We start from the raw sequence: 15,272 nt of genomic DNA on the forward strand, positions 1-15,272 counted from the left end.
ACTATGGAAAATAATAAATGGAATAGACAAATAAAGAATAAAGGAAGAAGGAAGATTTAAAAGAAGAAGAACATCAGACCTCGTCGACAAATGTTCTATTCTCGTTGACGAGTATTCTTCTAGGATCGTTAACGAAGTTCAGTCCCTCATTGACGAAGAGATCTCGAGTGAGTGAAATTCGTATTTTAAGTTTCGTCAATGAATGCATTCTCTCGTCGACAAAGTTCCTTCTGTGATTCGTCAACGAATCCTGTCTTTCCGTCGACGAATCCACGTGGTAATAGCGGGTATAAAATGAAGTGAGGTTGCTTCTCCGTGAAGAATTCATTTTCCTTCATTTCTTTCTCTCTTTAAAACGTCCTCTCTCCCTTATCTCTTCAAATCCAACCCGGATTCAGCCTGAATCGACAAACGGAGACCGCTACGGTGTTCTAGGAAAAATTCTCTACACATCTAGCGGAACAGATTTCTAAATTGGACTTTTCGGGAAACGCTCCAAAGTTGAAGTAAGGGTTAAGATTCTTAGTTTTTGAGTTTTAAATGGTTATTTGAAGTTTATAGGTTGAGAAAATGTAGAAATAGTAGATTATTTGGGGCTTATCTAATTAAACTAGGGTTTTTGATTCAGAATTTGAGTGAGCGTCACAGACATCTTCTAAGGTTACTATTGGAGTAGTTCAAGAAAGCAGGTAAGGGGGAATATATATTAAACTATATTTTTATGAATTAAATGGATAAATGGATTATGTTATGAATATATGTATATATTTTTGTATAGATTTAAAATGTCAACTATTTAAATTATGATTTCTGCGCCTACGGCTGTTTTATTATATATGCATTTTTAAAAATTGACTGATGAAAGAGAAAGGTTTTTCAGGTTAATTGTGTAATAAATTAAAGATATATTTTCAGTATAAGAATGATAAATGAGGGTTGACTTATTTACAAAAAATGTTTGAAATATATTGTTAAATTGTGTGACATTAGTAAAATGGAAATTATGTGCTGAATTATGTTATATGTATGAGACACGAGTTATACAAGGAATGCAATGAGAATGAAAATGTTATATGAACTATGTTGCATGTGATTGTTAATGTAACCATGTAAATGATGAACAGCTGAAAGGAGCTGTAAACTAACTGATGACAGTTAAAAGGAGTTGTAGTAGTAGATTTAGCGCATATCTATGTGGACTAACTGATGTACAGCTAAAAGGAGTTGTAATACGAATGCATGAAATGAAATGAAAAGAATGAAATGAAATGGAAATGAAATGTGAAATGTGAACAATGTAAAATGGGAAAGAGTCACGTAAAGTGTAATGCTATGAAATGTCAAAGTTAAGAACATGAACAGATAAGAGATACAGAATAATGACAGATAGAATAATGTATTACAGTCATATCAGTATGTATGCTAGTATAACATGGTACGTGTTATGAGCGGGGCAAACTTTTCACCCGAGGGCTTACTGAGAAAGGCGAGTGCCCTATTAGGTATTAGATGTAATTGTAATAACCCGAGAAAAAAAATTAATTAATTAAAATTATTAATCAATTAATTAGTTAAACATTATTAAATTAACGTATTAAATAAAAAATATAAAAAATAGTATGAAAAAAATTAAGACTAATTATTAATTAATTAATTAATTAATCATTATTGAATTAATTAAATAAATAAAATTTAAAATATTATTATTATGAATTAATTAATTAATTAATTAAGTATTATTAAATCTGATATATTAAATCAATAATATGATATACATATATATATATATAATAAAATATATTATTATTATATTATATGTAAAGTAAGTATAAAGAAGAAGAAGAACTCTGGATCTATCCAAAGCGCAGAGTACACTCTATGTCTCCGCCTCTCTCTCTCCCCTCATTTCTCGATAGATATTCGATCGATTGGAAAACGGAAGGTGCCATTGGATTCCTAACTCCGTTACTGACATTTTTATTGTAGCAGATTTGTCGTAGGAGCAACGTAGACACTATTCCTGGGGTAAGACAGTTTTTTCCTAATTTCTCAATTTCTTATTAAATTTGTTGTTAAATCAACGATCAGGCACCACCATTGGGTTCTAGTCGTGATCGTCGTCATTTTGACATAAGTAAAGTTCCAATTTGGGTTTTCTATGCCTCACTCTAAGGCAAGAGTGAGATTTGAGAAATTTGGTAATTTAGTTATATTTAAGGGTATATTTATTTATTTAGAATTTATAAGTTTAGGAAATATTAAAATAATATTTTATTCAGGATTAATTACATTGAACTAGAATTTTTAATTTCAAGGTCCGGGTGAGCGCCGCAGACATTTTTTTTTTTGTCCTTATTGGCGTAGTTCAAGAAATCAGGTAAGAGAAAATATATATATTAAATCCGAATTTGTATGAATTTAATAGAAAATAAATAGTGTTATATATACATGTATATGTTTCAGTATGGGTTTGCAATGCCAACCATTTAAATTATGTTTTTCGGAGTTTAGGGTTATTTATTAGATATGTATATGCGAAAATGAACTGCTGGAAGTGGAAAATATTTTTAGGATAATTATGTAAGAAATTAAAGGTATTTTTCCTAGAATATGAATGTTAAATGCAGGTCGACTTATTTTATGGGGAATACATATATATGAATTTTACTGCTAAATTGTGTGGCATGAGTAAAATAAAATTTTGTGTGAAATTATGTTATATATATGAGATGCAAGATATACCAAAAAATGAATTGAGTATGAAAATGATATATGAAATATGCTGCATGTGAGTGTTAATGCAATCATGGAAACAACCACGGCTGAAAGGATGCTGAATCTAACCAACCACGGTTGAAAAGATGTTGACCACGGATGAAAGGATACCGAAGCTAACCAACCAAGACTGAAAAGATGCCGACCACGGCTGAAAGGATGTCGAAGCTAACCAATCGCGGTTGAAAAGATGCCAACCACGGCTGAAAGGATGTCAAAGTTAACCAATCACGGCTGAAAAGATGCTGACCACGGCTTAAAGGATGCCAAAGCTAACCAATCACGGCTGAAAAGATGTCGAATATTTATGAATTAAAATAAAAATGAGTATGAAATGAAAATGAAGTGGAAAAGAACGAAATGGAAATGAAATGTGATATGTGAACAATGCAAAATGGGAAAAAGTCATATAAAGTGAGACGTTATGAAATGTCAAAGTTGAGAACATGAATAGATGCGTATGAATGAATATTAATAGAAGGAATAATGTATTATGATATTAGAAGTATCTATGTATATAGAACATGTTACGATTGGGCAAGGCAAACTCTTCGCCTGAGGGTTTATTGAGAAAGGCGAGTGCACTAGTGGCTTTAGATGTGACAGTAGCTGCATAACATACTAGGGCAGAGGGAACCTACTTGTATGGGCAGGTGGATTTCCCTATCCTTAGGGCCTTTGCGGGTAAGCTATTGTTGAATTGTGAGTACGAGATCAATTTATCACTTAAGGGCTTACTGAGAAAGGTGAGTGCCCTGGTATGCTTTAGTTATGACCTTAGGGTTGCCTAATATCATAACAGAGAGGTGCTACTTGTATGGGTAGGTAATCACCCCTATCCTTGGGTAATCTTGTAGGTTAAACCTTTGCATGTGATTGGTAGGTTCAGAAAATGATTTCAAAAATTATATTAAAATTTGTAAATGTTAAATATTATGTTGATTATAAACTCATGTTGGCCACGCACTGTTTTAATATATTGTTTATTCCTTTACTGAGATGAGTCTCGCCCGAATATGAATTTATCTTTGTTAGGATTTCCTCGAGATCGAGCTTTGAGAGCTCGAGGTTTTTATAGCATTATTGGGAAATAGAAAAATAAAAGGGTATATTTCTATGTTAATTTTGGGATGTATAAAATTTATGTTTTATGTTTTAAATCTTCTAGATATTATGAATGGTTGTGAAACATACTGGTATTGTGAATACTAAATAATTTTGGGAGATATGTGTATATATGGGAATACAGGTGGATGCATGATTTATTATGGTGTGTAGATGGATGTAGAAAACTCTAATATTATATTTTTTGAAAGATTGCAATTATGTTTTCCGCTGCGTATACTATGAAGTATGAATTATCAGGAATTTTATCAGGTATAACGTGCCGGACCTGAGTTTAAGGGTTCGGGGTGTTACAGTAACAATAGGTTGCATAACGTATTAGGGCAGAGGAAAATTACTTGTATGTGCGGATAAATTTCCTTATTCTTAAGAGCCTTCATTAGTAAACCTTTGTATAAATTTGTGAGTACGATATTACTTTTCACCTGAGGGCTTGCTAAGTAAGGTAAGTGCTTTGATATGCTTCAGCTGTGACCATTGGTTGCCTAAAGTATCAGAGCAGAGGAGTGCTGCTTGTATGGACGAGTAATTACCCCAATCCTTAGGAAATCTCGGTGGTAAAATACCTTGCATGTGTTTGATTAGGCTCAAAAAAGAATTTTAGAAATTATGATTAAATGCAAATGATGAATGCATAGACATATGTTATTTACAAACTTCATGTTGGCCACACACTGATTTAATATATTGTTTCTTCCCTTATTGAGATGTGTCTCATACGAATACAAACTCATCTTTTTCAGGACTTCCACGTGATCAAGCTTAGAGAGCTTGGGGTTGTTATAGTATTTTTGAGTTAGAAAGAAAGGGTATAAGCTTGATGATATTTTTAAGTTGTATTATAATATTTATGTAGATGCAGGTTGATGGATGGATTATTTGGGATGTTATAGTTAGAAACTCTGGTATTTTTTTGCTAGAGAATTATATTTATGTTTTTGGCTGCGTAAATGATAATAAAAATGTCAGGTATCAGGTAAATGAATGGATAACGTGGCACCCAGGTCCCACCAGTTGGGTTCAGGGCGTCACAAAGCACGGTTTATTCAGGCATAACGCACCAGACTAGGTTTTCGGGTTCAGGACGTTACAATTTGGTATCAGAGCATTAGGTTTTGGGTTATGCAGACTCTAGAATGGATTAATTCCAGAGTATAGGATTGAGTTGTGATAAGGATAGGAATGGATAGATTAATAGACCATTAGGAATTCTGAGTTGTGTTTCGTAAGCTTGGGGGTAGAAATCCCTTGATGGTCTTCTATGTCTTTTTGAAGAAGTAACTAACTTTAGAAAATCATGGTAAATCCATCGATTGTGATGTTTCCGAGTAAAGAAATTAGAACTTGAGATTTGAACTCGAAGGTTAGGTTGGTTTATTTGTGTAGAAAAAAAAAATCTTTGAAGGAAAATAATTTAGGTGATGTGATTTAATGGTTTGTGGTCAAGTTGGGTATTTGATATTTAAATTAGAGTATATGGAAATGTGTGGTATGAGGTTCGCTAGTTGATTTCAGAGGTTATGGTATCGGGGGAAACCATTAATTACCTCTAGGTAGAGGTGGACCAGCACGAGTGTACTCGTTGATCCCGACTGAGGCAGATATTGCCAAGGGGGCAGGTATGAGTTTATAATTAAGATAATAATGATTTAATTTGGCTATGTATAATTGGGAAGTTTATATGATGATTTTACTTAATTATAGATGATGTAAAAGTTTATCTAGTGATAATGCTGAATTGTATGTGATGTAGTGGAATGTAGAAATGAATCATTAAAGAAATTTTGAGAATGAAATTTTCTAAAGGAGGGGAGAATGTAACAACCCAAAAAATTATAATGATTAAATAACTAGGGAAAATAATAAATGGGATAGATAAATAAAGAATAAAGGAAGAAGGAAGATTTAAAATAAGAAGAATAGCAGACCTCGTCGATGAATGCTCTATTCTCGTCGACGAGTGTTCTTCTAGGATCGTTGACGAAGTTCAGTCCCTCATTGACGAAGAGATCCCGAGTGAGTGAATTTTGGATTTTAAGTTTAACGCATTCTTTCGTCAACGAATAAGTTCCTTCTATGATTCATTGACGAATTCATTTTCCTTTATTTCTTTCTCTCTCTAAAACATCCTCTCTCCCTTCTCTCTTCAAATTCAGCCCGGATTCTGCCCGAATCGACAAACGGAGACCGTTACGGTGTTCTAGGAAAGATTCTCTACACATCTAGCGGAGTAGATTTCTAAATTGTGCTTTTCAAGAAACGCTCGAAAGTTGAGGTAAGAGTTAAGATTCTTAGTTTTAGGGGTTTTAAATGATTATTTGAGGTTTATAGGTTGAGAAAATGTAGAAATAGTAGATTATTTAGGGCTTATCTGATTAAACTAGGGTTTTTGATTTAGGATTCAGGTGAGCGCCACAGACATCTTCTAGGGTTCCTACTAGCATAGTTCAAGAAAACAGGTAAGGGGGAATATATATTAACCAAATTTTTATGAATTAAATGGATAAATTGATTATGTTACGAATATATGTATATGTTTTTATATGGGTTTAAAATGTCAACCTTTTAAATTATGATTTAAGAGCCTAAGGGTTTTATTAGATATGTATTTGTGAAAATGGACTGATGAAAGAGAAAAATTTTTCACGTTAATTTTGTAAGAAATTAAAGGTATATTTTCAGTATAAGAATGATAAATAAGGGTTAGCTTATTTTACAGAAAATGTTTGAAATATATTGCTAAATTGTGTGGCATTAGTAAAATGGAAATTTTGTGCTGAATTATGTTATATGTATGAGATGCAGGTTATACAAGGAATGCAATGAGAATGAAAATGTTATATGAATTATGTTGCATGTGATCGTTAATGTAACCCTGTAAATGATGAACAATTGAAGGGAGTTGTAGACTAACTGGTGACAGCTAAAAGGAGTTGTAGTAGCAAATTTAGCGCATATTTATGTGGACTAACTGATGTATAGCTAAAAAGAGTTGTAGTACGGCTAACTGATGTACAACTAAAAGGGGTTGTAGTACGACTAACTGATTACAGTTAAAAGGAGCTGTAATACGAATACATGAAATGAAATGAAAAGAATGAAATGAAAGAATGAAATGAAATGGAAATGAAATATGAAATATGAATAGTGTAAAATGGGAAAAAGCCACATAAAGTGTAATTGTAATAACCCAAAGAATAATGGTATTTTAATAATAATAAAGAGGCGGCAACAATCGCGTTCGTCGATGACGTGGCACTTTGGGCTAGTCGACGAGGGTGCGCTTCATTGACGAGAAGATATCAAGAGAATATTTGGGCGACTCTGAATTTCGTCGACGAAGGGGAGAGTTTGTCGACGAGTTGCCTTCTAGAACTCGTTGACGAGGTGACGTAGCTCATCGACGAAGGTCATAGTATAAGTAGCCCTAAAAGCAATTTTTCAGCCATTTTTGGTTGCAGGAATTCTCTCTCTCTCTCTCTCTCTCTCTCTCTCCTTTCGATTTTTCCTCCTTCTCTCTAGAATTTCGAGCCGATCTTTTGCCTGTTCGACAATCCGAGGCCACCACAACACTCCTTGGGAAGTTCTCTGCAAATCTATTGGAGTGGATCGTCGATGGGACGAGTTTGAAATTCATCCCAATCCAGGGTAAGGATTTCTACTTAGTTTTTGACTTTACAATAGTTGTAGAAAGCGTAGTACGCGTAAAAATACTGAAGTTTAGTTTTGAGAAATATCATTTTTAGGGTGTTGAATGGGAAACCTTGCGAGTGCAGGACTGTTTATTTTAAGGGCTTCTCAAGAATCAGGTAAGGGGATAAACTAAACTAGTTGTTTTATGAAAATTATGAGTAAAATTGTATAGCATTTGATTATATGAAAATATATGTATATAAATATATATATATATATATATATATATGAGTATTATGTTGGGAAATAATGCTAAAAATGATGATATGTTCCGAATATACATAATACCTATTTTGTGTGGTATGAGTAGAAATTATGATGAATTACTATTTTTCTGGGAACATGATAATATTATGGATTTTTATAATGAAAAATCGGCATACGGGCCAAGAATTTTATATGATTTGCCGGTGTACGGGCTGAGCTATGAATATGATTTGTTGCCATACAGACCAAGCTATGGATATGTTTTACCGACGTACAGGCCGACTTATGGATATGTTTTGCCGGCATATGGGCAAAACTATGGATATGATTTGCTGACGTACGAACGGAGCTATGGTAAAAATATGAAATGCTGGCATACGGGCTGATGATTTTCATAATGTATATATATATATATATGCAAAATGATGTGATGATATTAACTTGGTAAATATTAGTATGAAATATCCATGTAGGGTAGCATATTAACATATGCTATATGTTATCAGAACCTGGTTGGCTTGGTTTAGGCTAGCACTTGTACAAAACCGTTGCTATGTGTTCATGATCATCATGATATTGTGTTAACGCTGCTATATGGAGTAGTGTGAGGACTGATAGTCGATGTGGTTTTAAGAAGTGTGGACGCCCCTGGTGTACGGATCAGGTCTAGTAGACCCATCGGACTTATAAACTGTATTTTTGACTTGGCCATACAACCTATCATGTGTGGGTAATACATGACAACAGCTAGTTAACCTACCAGAGTTGTTTCATATTATTATTATGTTAGATGAATTATGCTATGAAAATCCATTATGTTTTGTCATGCTATGATTCTACATGTTTTTCCCAAAAATGATACAGACATATTTACTAAATATGATTATATATATATGCTTTTATGTATAACACAGATAAACTCATGTTGCCACACACTAGTATTAGTTTATTTCCCTTACTGAGAGGTGTCTCACCTTAAATTACATGATCGTTTCAGGAGCCCCTTATAGGAGAGCGGATAAAGCTCTACTGAGGTAGTTATTGCTGATATGCCCTTTTTAAAGGGTAAGTACTTTGATAGGGTCAGATGGACTTTTGAGAAGTGACCCCAGGACATCTTTTGCGTTGTGTATTGTGTATATGTAAATACAATGGATGTAGTAACTCTGGTATTGTGATGAGTGATGTTGGGTACATTGTATTACATGATGTGTATGATTTATGTTTCCTACTGCTTAGGCTTCCGTGCTATTTTCTGATGTATTCCTGGTACCTCACGGGTTCAGGTTGATTATGATTTTTTGGATTTACTATATTGGTTTTATTATAAAAGGAAAAAAAAAAATTGTGTGAAAATTAAGCAGAATGCTATCAAATGTCAAAGTTAATAACATGAACGGATGAGAGATATAAAATAATGACAGACATAATAATGTATTATAGTAGTATCGGTATGTATGCTAGTATAACATGGTACGTGTTATGGGCGGGCGAATTCTTCGCTCGAGGGCTTGTTGAGAAAGGGGAGTGCCCTAGTAGGTATCAGATGTAGCAGTAGGTTGCATAGCATATTAGGGCAAAGGGAAATTACTTGTATGGGCGGGTAAATTTTCTTATTCTCGGGAGCCTTCACTAGTAAACTTTTGTATGAACTGTGTGAGTACGAGATTACTTTTTCACCTAAGGGTTTACTGAGTAAGGTAAATTCCTTGATATGCTTCAGCTATGACCATTGGTTGCCTAAAGTATTAGAACAGAAAGGTGTTACTTGTATAGATGGGTAATCACCCCAATCCTTATGAAATCTCGTTGGTAAAATACCTTGCATGTGTTTGATCAAGCTCAAGAAAGGATTTTAGAAATTGTGATTAAATGCAAATGATGAACACATATACATATGTTATTTACAAACCTCATGTTGGTCACACGCTGATTTAATATATTGTTTCTTCCCTTAATGAGATGTGTCTCACCCGAATACAAATTCATTTTTTTCAGGACCTCCACGTGACTGAACTTAGAGAGCTCGAGGCTGTTATAGTATTTTTGAGTTAGAAAGAAAGGGCACAAGCTTGATGATATTTTTAAGTTGTATTAAGTTTTTATGTTTTATGTTTTACTTTTTAAATCTTCTGAGTTGTGAATACTGGAAGTTGTAGATTATGTTTTTGGAGATATACATATATATATATATATATATATATATATATATATATATATGTAGATGCAGGTTGATGGGTGGATTATTTGAGATGTTATAGTTAGAAACTATGGTATTTTATTGTTGGAGGATTATATTTACACTTTCTACTACGTAAATGATAATAGAATGTCAAGTATCAGGTAAATGAATGGATGACGTGGCACTCGGGTCCCACCAGGCGAGTTCGAGGCGCCACGAAACACGGTTTATTAAGGTATAACACACCAGATCATGTTTTCGAGTTTGGAGCGTTACAATTAATATATATTTAATTAAATTAAAACAAAGAAAAAATCAAACCACCATGCTTAATTAGACAAGGAAGTAATTAATTAATTAAAGTGGGTTGTATCGTTAATTTCATTATTTTTATTTATTTATTTTGGTAGTCATGTACCATTTCTCCAATTTGGTTCCAAAGGCACCAAACATTTTGATAACTAAGTCAATGAGTTAAGTTTCAATTTTGCCGTAAGCCTACTTGAGCTTTTGTAATGTTATTATCTTTATATTATTAAGTAACATATTCTAAATTTAATAGTATATGTGTTATATATATATATATTATAAAATTTAATTTATAGGTAAAATATATGATGAATTATCCGTCAAAAGACGTATCTTATGTTGGGAAACTTGAATTTTGTTGAATGTTTTGAAGTTGACATAAATGTAAATTTAAAATCTAAAATTGAAGTTTATGTGCTCTCATAAGCAACCAAAGTAACCCATTTTCAGAGGAAAAACATAAGCACCTTTCACTGAGAGGTAAGTTTTATCTCATAGAATTGGAATCGTCGCAAAACCCATGATGGAGGAGGCACTACTTGTCAATAACGTGATTCTAGGAAGCTCAAGGCTATCAGCGACTGCTTGGGTGAAATGCAAGATGGTGACATGCATAAGCACCATAAGGGTCGATGATGGAGTGAGCCCCAATGAAGGTTCAAAACGTGAGGTGGGAGTCTAGCAGGGGAGGAAAAGAAAGATTACCTCTTGGGATTTAAGTAGACATAATTTGAGACGGGAATGAAGAAATTTGAATAGTAAAAAATTCATTAGACATGAGTGAAGGCTCAAAGAGGAAATTTGAATAGTCTAAAATTCAAGAGATAGGAGTGAAGATGGAAAGGGGTACACATTCAATTTTGGATTTTGGGACTTATTTGGACTTTTATTTTTTTATGAAGACATATTGAGAGCATATTTGACATTATGATTTTTGTCACTTGGGGTCTACCAAGTTTTTCCTTTTATGCTTCTAGAAGTAGTTTAATTACAAAAAGTAAAACTTTTTTGCAAATTAGAGTTCTTAATATTTTCATCACATTCACTAAAAGAAAGATGCATCACAAACAATTAAATTCTTGACTAGTTTCATATGTTTGATTTGTTAAATAATAAACTCATTTACAATATTATTCGAAATAATTATTACCTATATAAAAGTGAGCAAATAATCATTCTCTTCAAAATCTTTTATATGATTACACAAGCAATTGTTCCCTTTACTCTTACCTTATGTTCGCATAACCTTGAATTTTGACTTGTATTGAATTTGAATAAAATATAATATAGAATCGTATTAAACTTTATTCAAATCTATTCAAAATCATATCCAAAATTCAAAATTTATACTCCCAAATGCTGCATTATATTATAAATTCTTATTAGTTTGGCTTGGACCTCACTGAAGCAATTCTGAAATAAAAAATCTAATAACTTTTGTGTGTATGTAAGAAAGTTATTTGAATGCTTCACTATACCCCTCACACCAAGGCCATGTAGATTAATCATGTCGATTAATTTTAATTTTTTTTATTTTATATGTTAAAATATTGGTAAAATAAATAACAAAAAATATTAACCTCCCTCTAAGATTTCAAAAATTCAATTTACATTATTAGAAATTTTAAAAATATCACAAATTTTCTTTAAAATTTGTCAAAAAGATATAAACATCCACTTAAACAATTTATTTTTTTTGCAAAACACAAGAAAATATTTGTATTTTTTTGACAAATTTCATGAATGCCCTTGAAATTCTTGAAATCTCAAGAGAGATTCCTAAAATTTTTAAATTTTTTAAAAATTTACTATCTTTTCATCAAATTTCACAAGATATTAGTTTCTATTATTTCAAAATAAATTATTCAAAACATAAATATACTATTTCTGTTTTGTGCATTTCTCTTTATTTGTTTCATTCTTCTATACAACACAATTCAATTCAATAGAGGAAAACTTGTCATTTTAAAAGGTCTAAAACACTATGTCGTCGAGCCAAAGCCTCCCATGGAACAAAGTTTATCCAATCAAAGTCACATCCATTTATACTAAATAGGGCTGTAATTGATTTCATTCAGTTCAGTTGTTAACAAAATCGAACACTGGAACCAAAATCGAAATGTTTTTAAATTTTAAAACCGTAAACCAGAAGACCAAATTGAGATGTGTTTCGATTCGGCTAACCCATTTTTCATTTTTTGGGTAATTTTTGTACACCCCTATTACTAAATTCTTTTTTTACTCATTAATTTCCAAGAACAAAATTTTTAAAAATGCTCAATTTAAAATTCTCATGAAATTAACCCATCTAAAACAAAAGTACAAAAGCGTGCGATTTTTTGTTCAAATTCACGAAATCTAAATGCACTTCCAATTCTCAAATTTATTATTCCAATACAACATTATGAGTCATTGACTACCCAGTGTTCCTAAGGAAGGGACAGCTTGAAGGTAGATCATCAACGGCGCCGCCGGATCCGGCGGCCTTCGCAAGACCACCGAGCAGTTCTCCCCGGTCGAAAAAGAACTCTACCTTCACCACCTTCATATCTTCATCCACCTGCAAATTAATTAATTTCAACACCCACGCACAACAAGAAATACCAATTAATTAGGCCGTATAAGAGCATCAATCTTGTACACGAAATTAAGAAATACTCTTGAAATTATTGAGGAAGAAGAAGTAAATAGAAGGAAGGATGCCTGAAAAATGCCGATTCCGAAGAGTTGGACCATTTCGCCGGTGGGGGGATGCCCCAAAAAAGGACCCTCCATGAAGCCCCAGTGCCTGAACTTGAAGACGATGAGCGGCGGCCCGGAGTAGACTTGCAGAATCTCGAGCGCAAAACCGCGAGGGAATGTGGTGGTGAACGCACGGTGAGAGGAGTCGGCGGTGTGGGCGGCGGGGTCGTAGCAGCGGTACTTCTCCGGCAAGGAGGTCTGCAACATGGCGTTGTAGCCTCCCCCCAGCTTACGCTTCTCTTCCAAGCTCAACGCTTCCCTTCCTGCAGTGTGTAACATATCTCGAAAAGACTAATAATTTTTCTCGCATATAATTAAGGTCGAAAAGAAAAATATGAAATAATTTTTCATTTTTATCGTTAGTTATTAAGAAAAATAAAATAAATAAAATAAATTTATGAACAAAATTTTGATTATTTTGATTATAAATATTTAACTTTTTCATATTTTCAAACATATTAAAATAAATTTTCATTTTTAATAGTATTCAACATAGAAGGGAAAAAAAAGAGGAAAAATATTTTTCCTCCTACTTTCCCTTTCCTTTTCTCGAATAAAATTCTTGATCCAAACGAATCATAAGAGTTTAAACAGGAAAAATTTATGATGAACCGAGGGACGTTTAATAATTAATATTACTCTAAAAAATTATGAGAACGAGAACAAGAAAAGAAATTAAAAATTAGAAATAAATATTAAAAATTTAAAATTAATAACATGACTGGTTAATATTTTAAATTTATAATGATTTAAAAAATTGATTGAACAATTTTTTTTTGTCATTGAATATAATAATAATTAAAAAAACATGATTGAAATTATAAAAATACAAAAATTATACAAATAAAAAATATAATAATACAAAGAAAAATCATTATAATTATTTTAGTTAATTAATATATTTCAAAATTGATTTTTTAATGATAATTTTTTGTTTGTGATAATTAAAAAGAGTAGAAAAATTTTCAAATGTTCTTCATAATTTTTTGTAAAATAATATAAATTTATGAGTCTTTTTACTTTTATTTTAAATTTACATGATATTGTTATTTTAAATTTAATTAAAATTACTTATAAAATGAATGATTTGAATACAATAATGAAAAATATAACGATAATTATTATTAAATAATAATTAGAAAATCTAATAATAATAATAATAATAACAAGAAAAAAATTTGTTTTCCCACAGAAATAAATGATAAGAATATTTCGGTCTTGTAAATTTGATTCAATTAAGAGTTGAAGATCGCTTAAGGTTTTAAATAGTTATATTGGTCATCCTATGTTGTTACTTTCTTGGAGAATTCAAGATGTTCCTAAGTTTGTCATAATATTCCTAATTAAACACAAGTATTCATTACCTCGAAAGTCAAATGCCCCTAAATTTACTTTTAATAAATAAATAAAAGATGAGAAGAAGGTAGCAAGAATTGGTAATCACCATTTAAGCTGAAGGTATACTTGTTTGGTTCAAATGATTTATACTGGTCAAAGGAGGTCTTGTGGAAAAGCTCCATCTCCCATGTCTTCACAAGGTTCTGCACTTTTTCTTCAAGTGACCCCGGAGGCCATACCTATTAATTATTACTCGCACATCAAGAGAGATTTAGTTTTCAAAATAAAGCTTTCTATTTCAATCCATGATCATTACAGGCTTTTGTAATAATAGATAAGACTAAGAAAGGTGCAGATATACCTTTGTATTCATTAATCTCTTACTGTCACGTGAACCCGTAATGATCATAAGCTCATAAAATTTAGCATTGCATGTCGTATACATAAAAAAAATGAAACCCATAATCAAAATTTCCATATATAATTACCATAGTCCTGCCTTCTTCAAAGAGCTTGTTGACAGCATCATAGTTAGGAGGAGCACCAAACCTCCACTGGGTGTTCTTCTCTCCTTCACCCTGCAAGTAAGAACGATACTTATCTGCCCCACCCTCCGCAGAAGCCATCTTAACGAATTTCAGGGGACAGATTTGGGAATCACAAAGAAGAAATTTCACAGCGATGGGATTATATAGAAGTGGAAATGGCCTAACTCAATCGGACTAGATGACCCTTCTTAGATTAGTTTAAGTAGTTCATTTGTGTTAGGTGAAGCAATGGAAATTTCCATTCATGTTCTTAGAAGCCTTCTGTTCATATTGGTCAAGGACTCAAGTGGGGGTTTAAATATTTTAGTTTTGTGGGATGGGTTTTGATTCTGCCCATTGGGATTTGGGAAGGA

General features: G+C 32.4%; 1 protein-coding gene across 1 annotated transcript; it reads right to left on the reverse strand.

Moving 5' to 3' along the window:
- Positions 1-12,681: 12,681 nt before the first annotated feature.
- LOC131146917 (pathogen-related protein-like) lies at positions 12,682-15,030 on the reverse strand. Its single transcript, XM_058096765.1, has 4 exons — positions 14,860-15,030; positions 14,478-14,610; positions 12,995-13,296; positions 12,682-12,851 (listed from the first exon to the last, which is right to left on the reverse strand). Exons 1-4 carry the CDS (start codon positions 14,995-14,997, stop codon positions 12,708-12,710), a joined length of 717 nt encoding a protein of 238 aa, XP_057952748.1. The 5' UTR covers positions 14,998-15,030; the 3' UTR covers positions 12,682-12,707.
- Positions 15,031-15,272: the final 242 nt, after the last annotated feature.

The sequence above is a fragment of the Malania oleifera genome, chromosome 13 (genome assembly GCF_029873635.1).
Source record: "Malania oleifera isolate guangnan ecotype guangnan chromosome 13, ASM2987363v1, whole genome shotgun sequence".
NCBI classification, from domain to species: domain Eukaryota; kingdom Viridiplantae; phylum Streptophyta; class Magnoliopsida; order Santalales; family Ximeniaceae; genus Malania; species Malania oleifera.

Bases quoted from the DNA above. Each gene is read 5' to 3' on its own strand.
- LOC131146917 (XM_058096765.1), bottom strand. From the start codon at position 14,997: ATGGCTTCTGCGGAGGGTGGGGCAGATAAGTATCGTTCTTACTTGCAG. The intron at 14,611-14,859 runs GTAATTATATAT...AATAATTAATAG, and splicing joins TTGAAGAAGGCAGGACTATG to GTATGGCCTCCGGGGTCACT. The intron at 12,852-12,994 runs GCATCCTTCCTT...ATTAATTTGCAG, and splicing joins TCGGAATCGGCATTTTTCAG to GTGGATGAAGATATGAAGGT.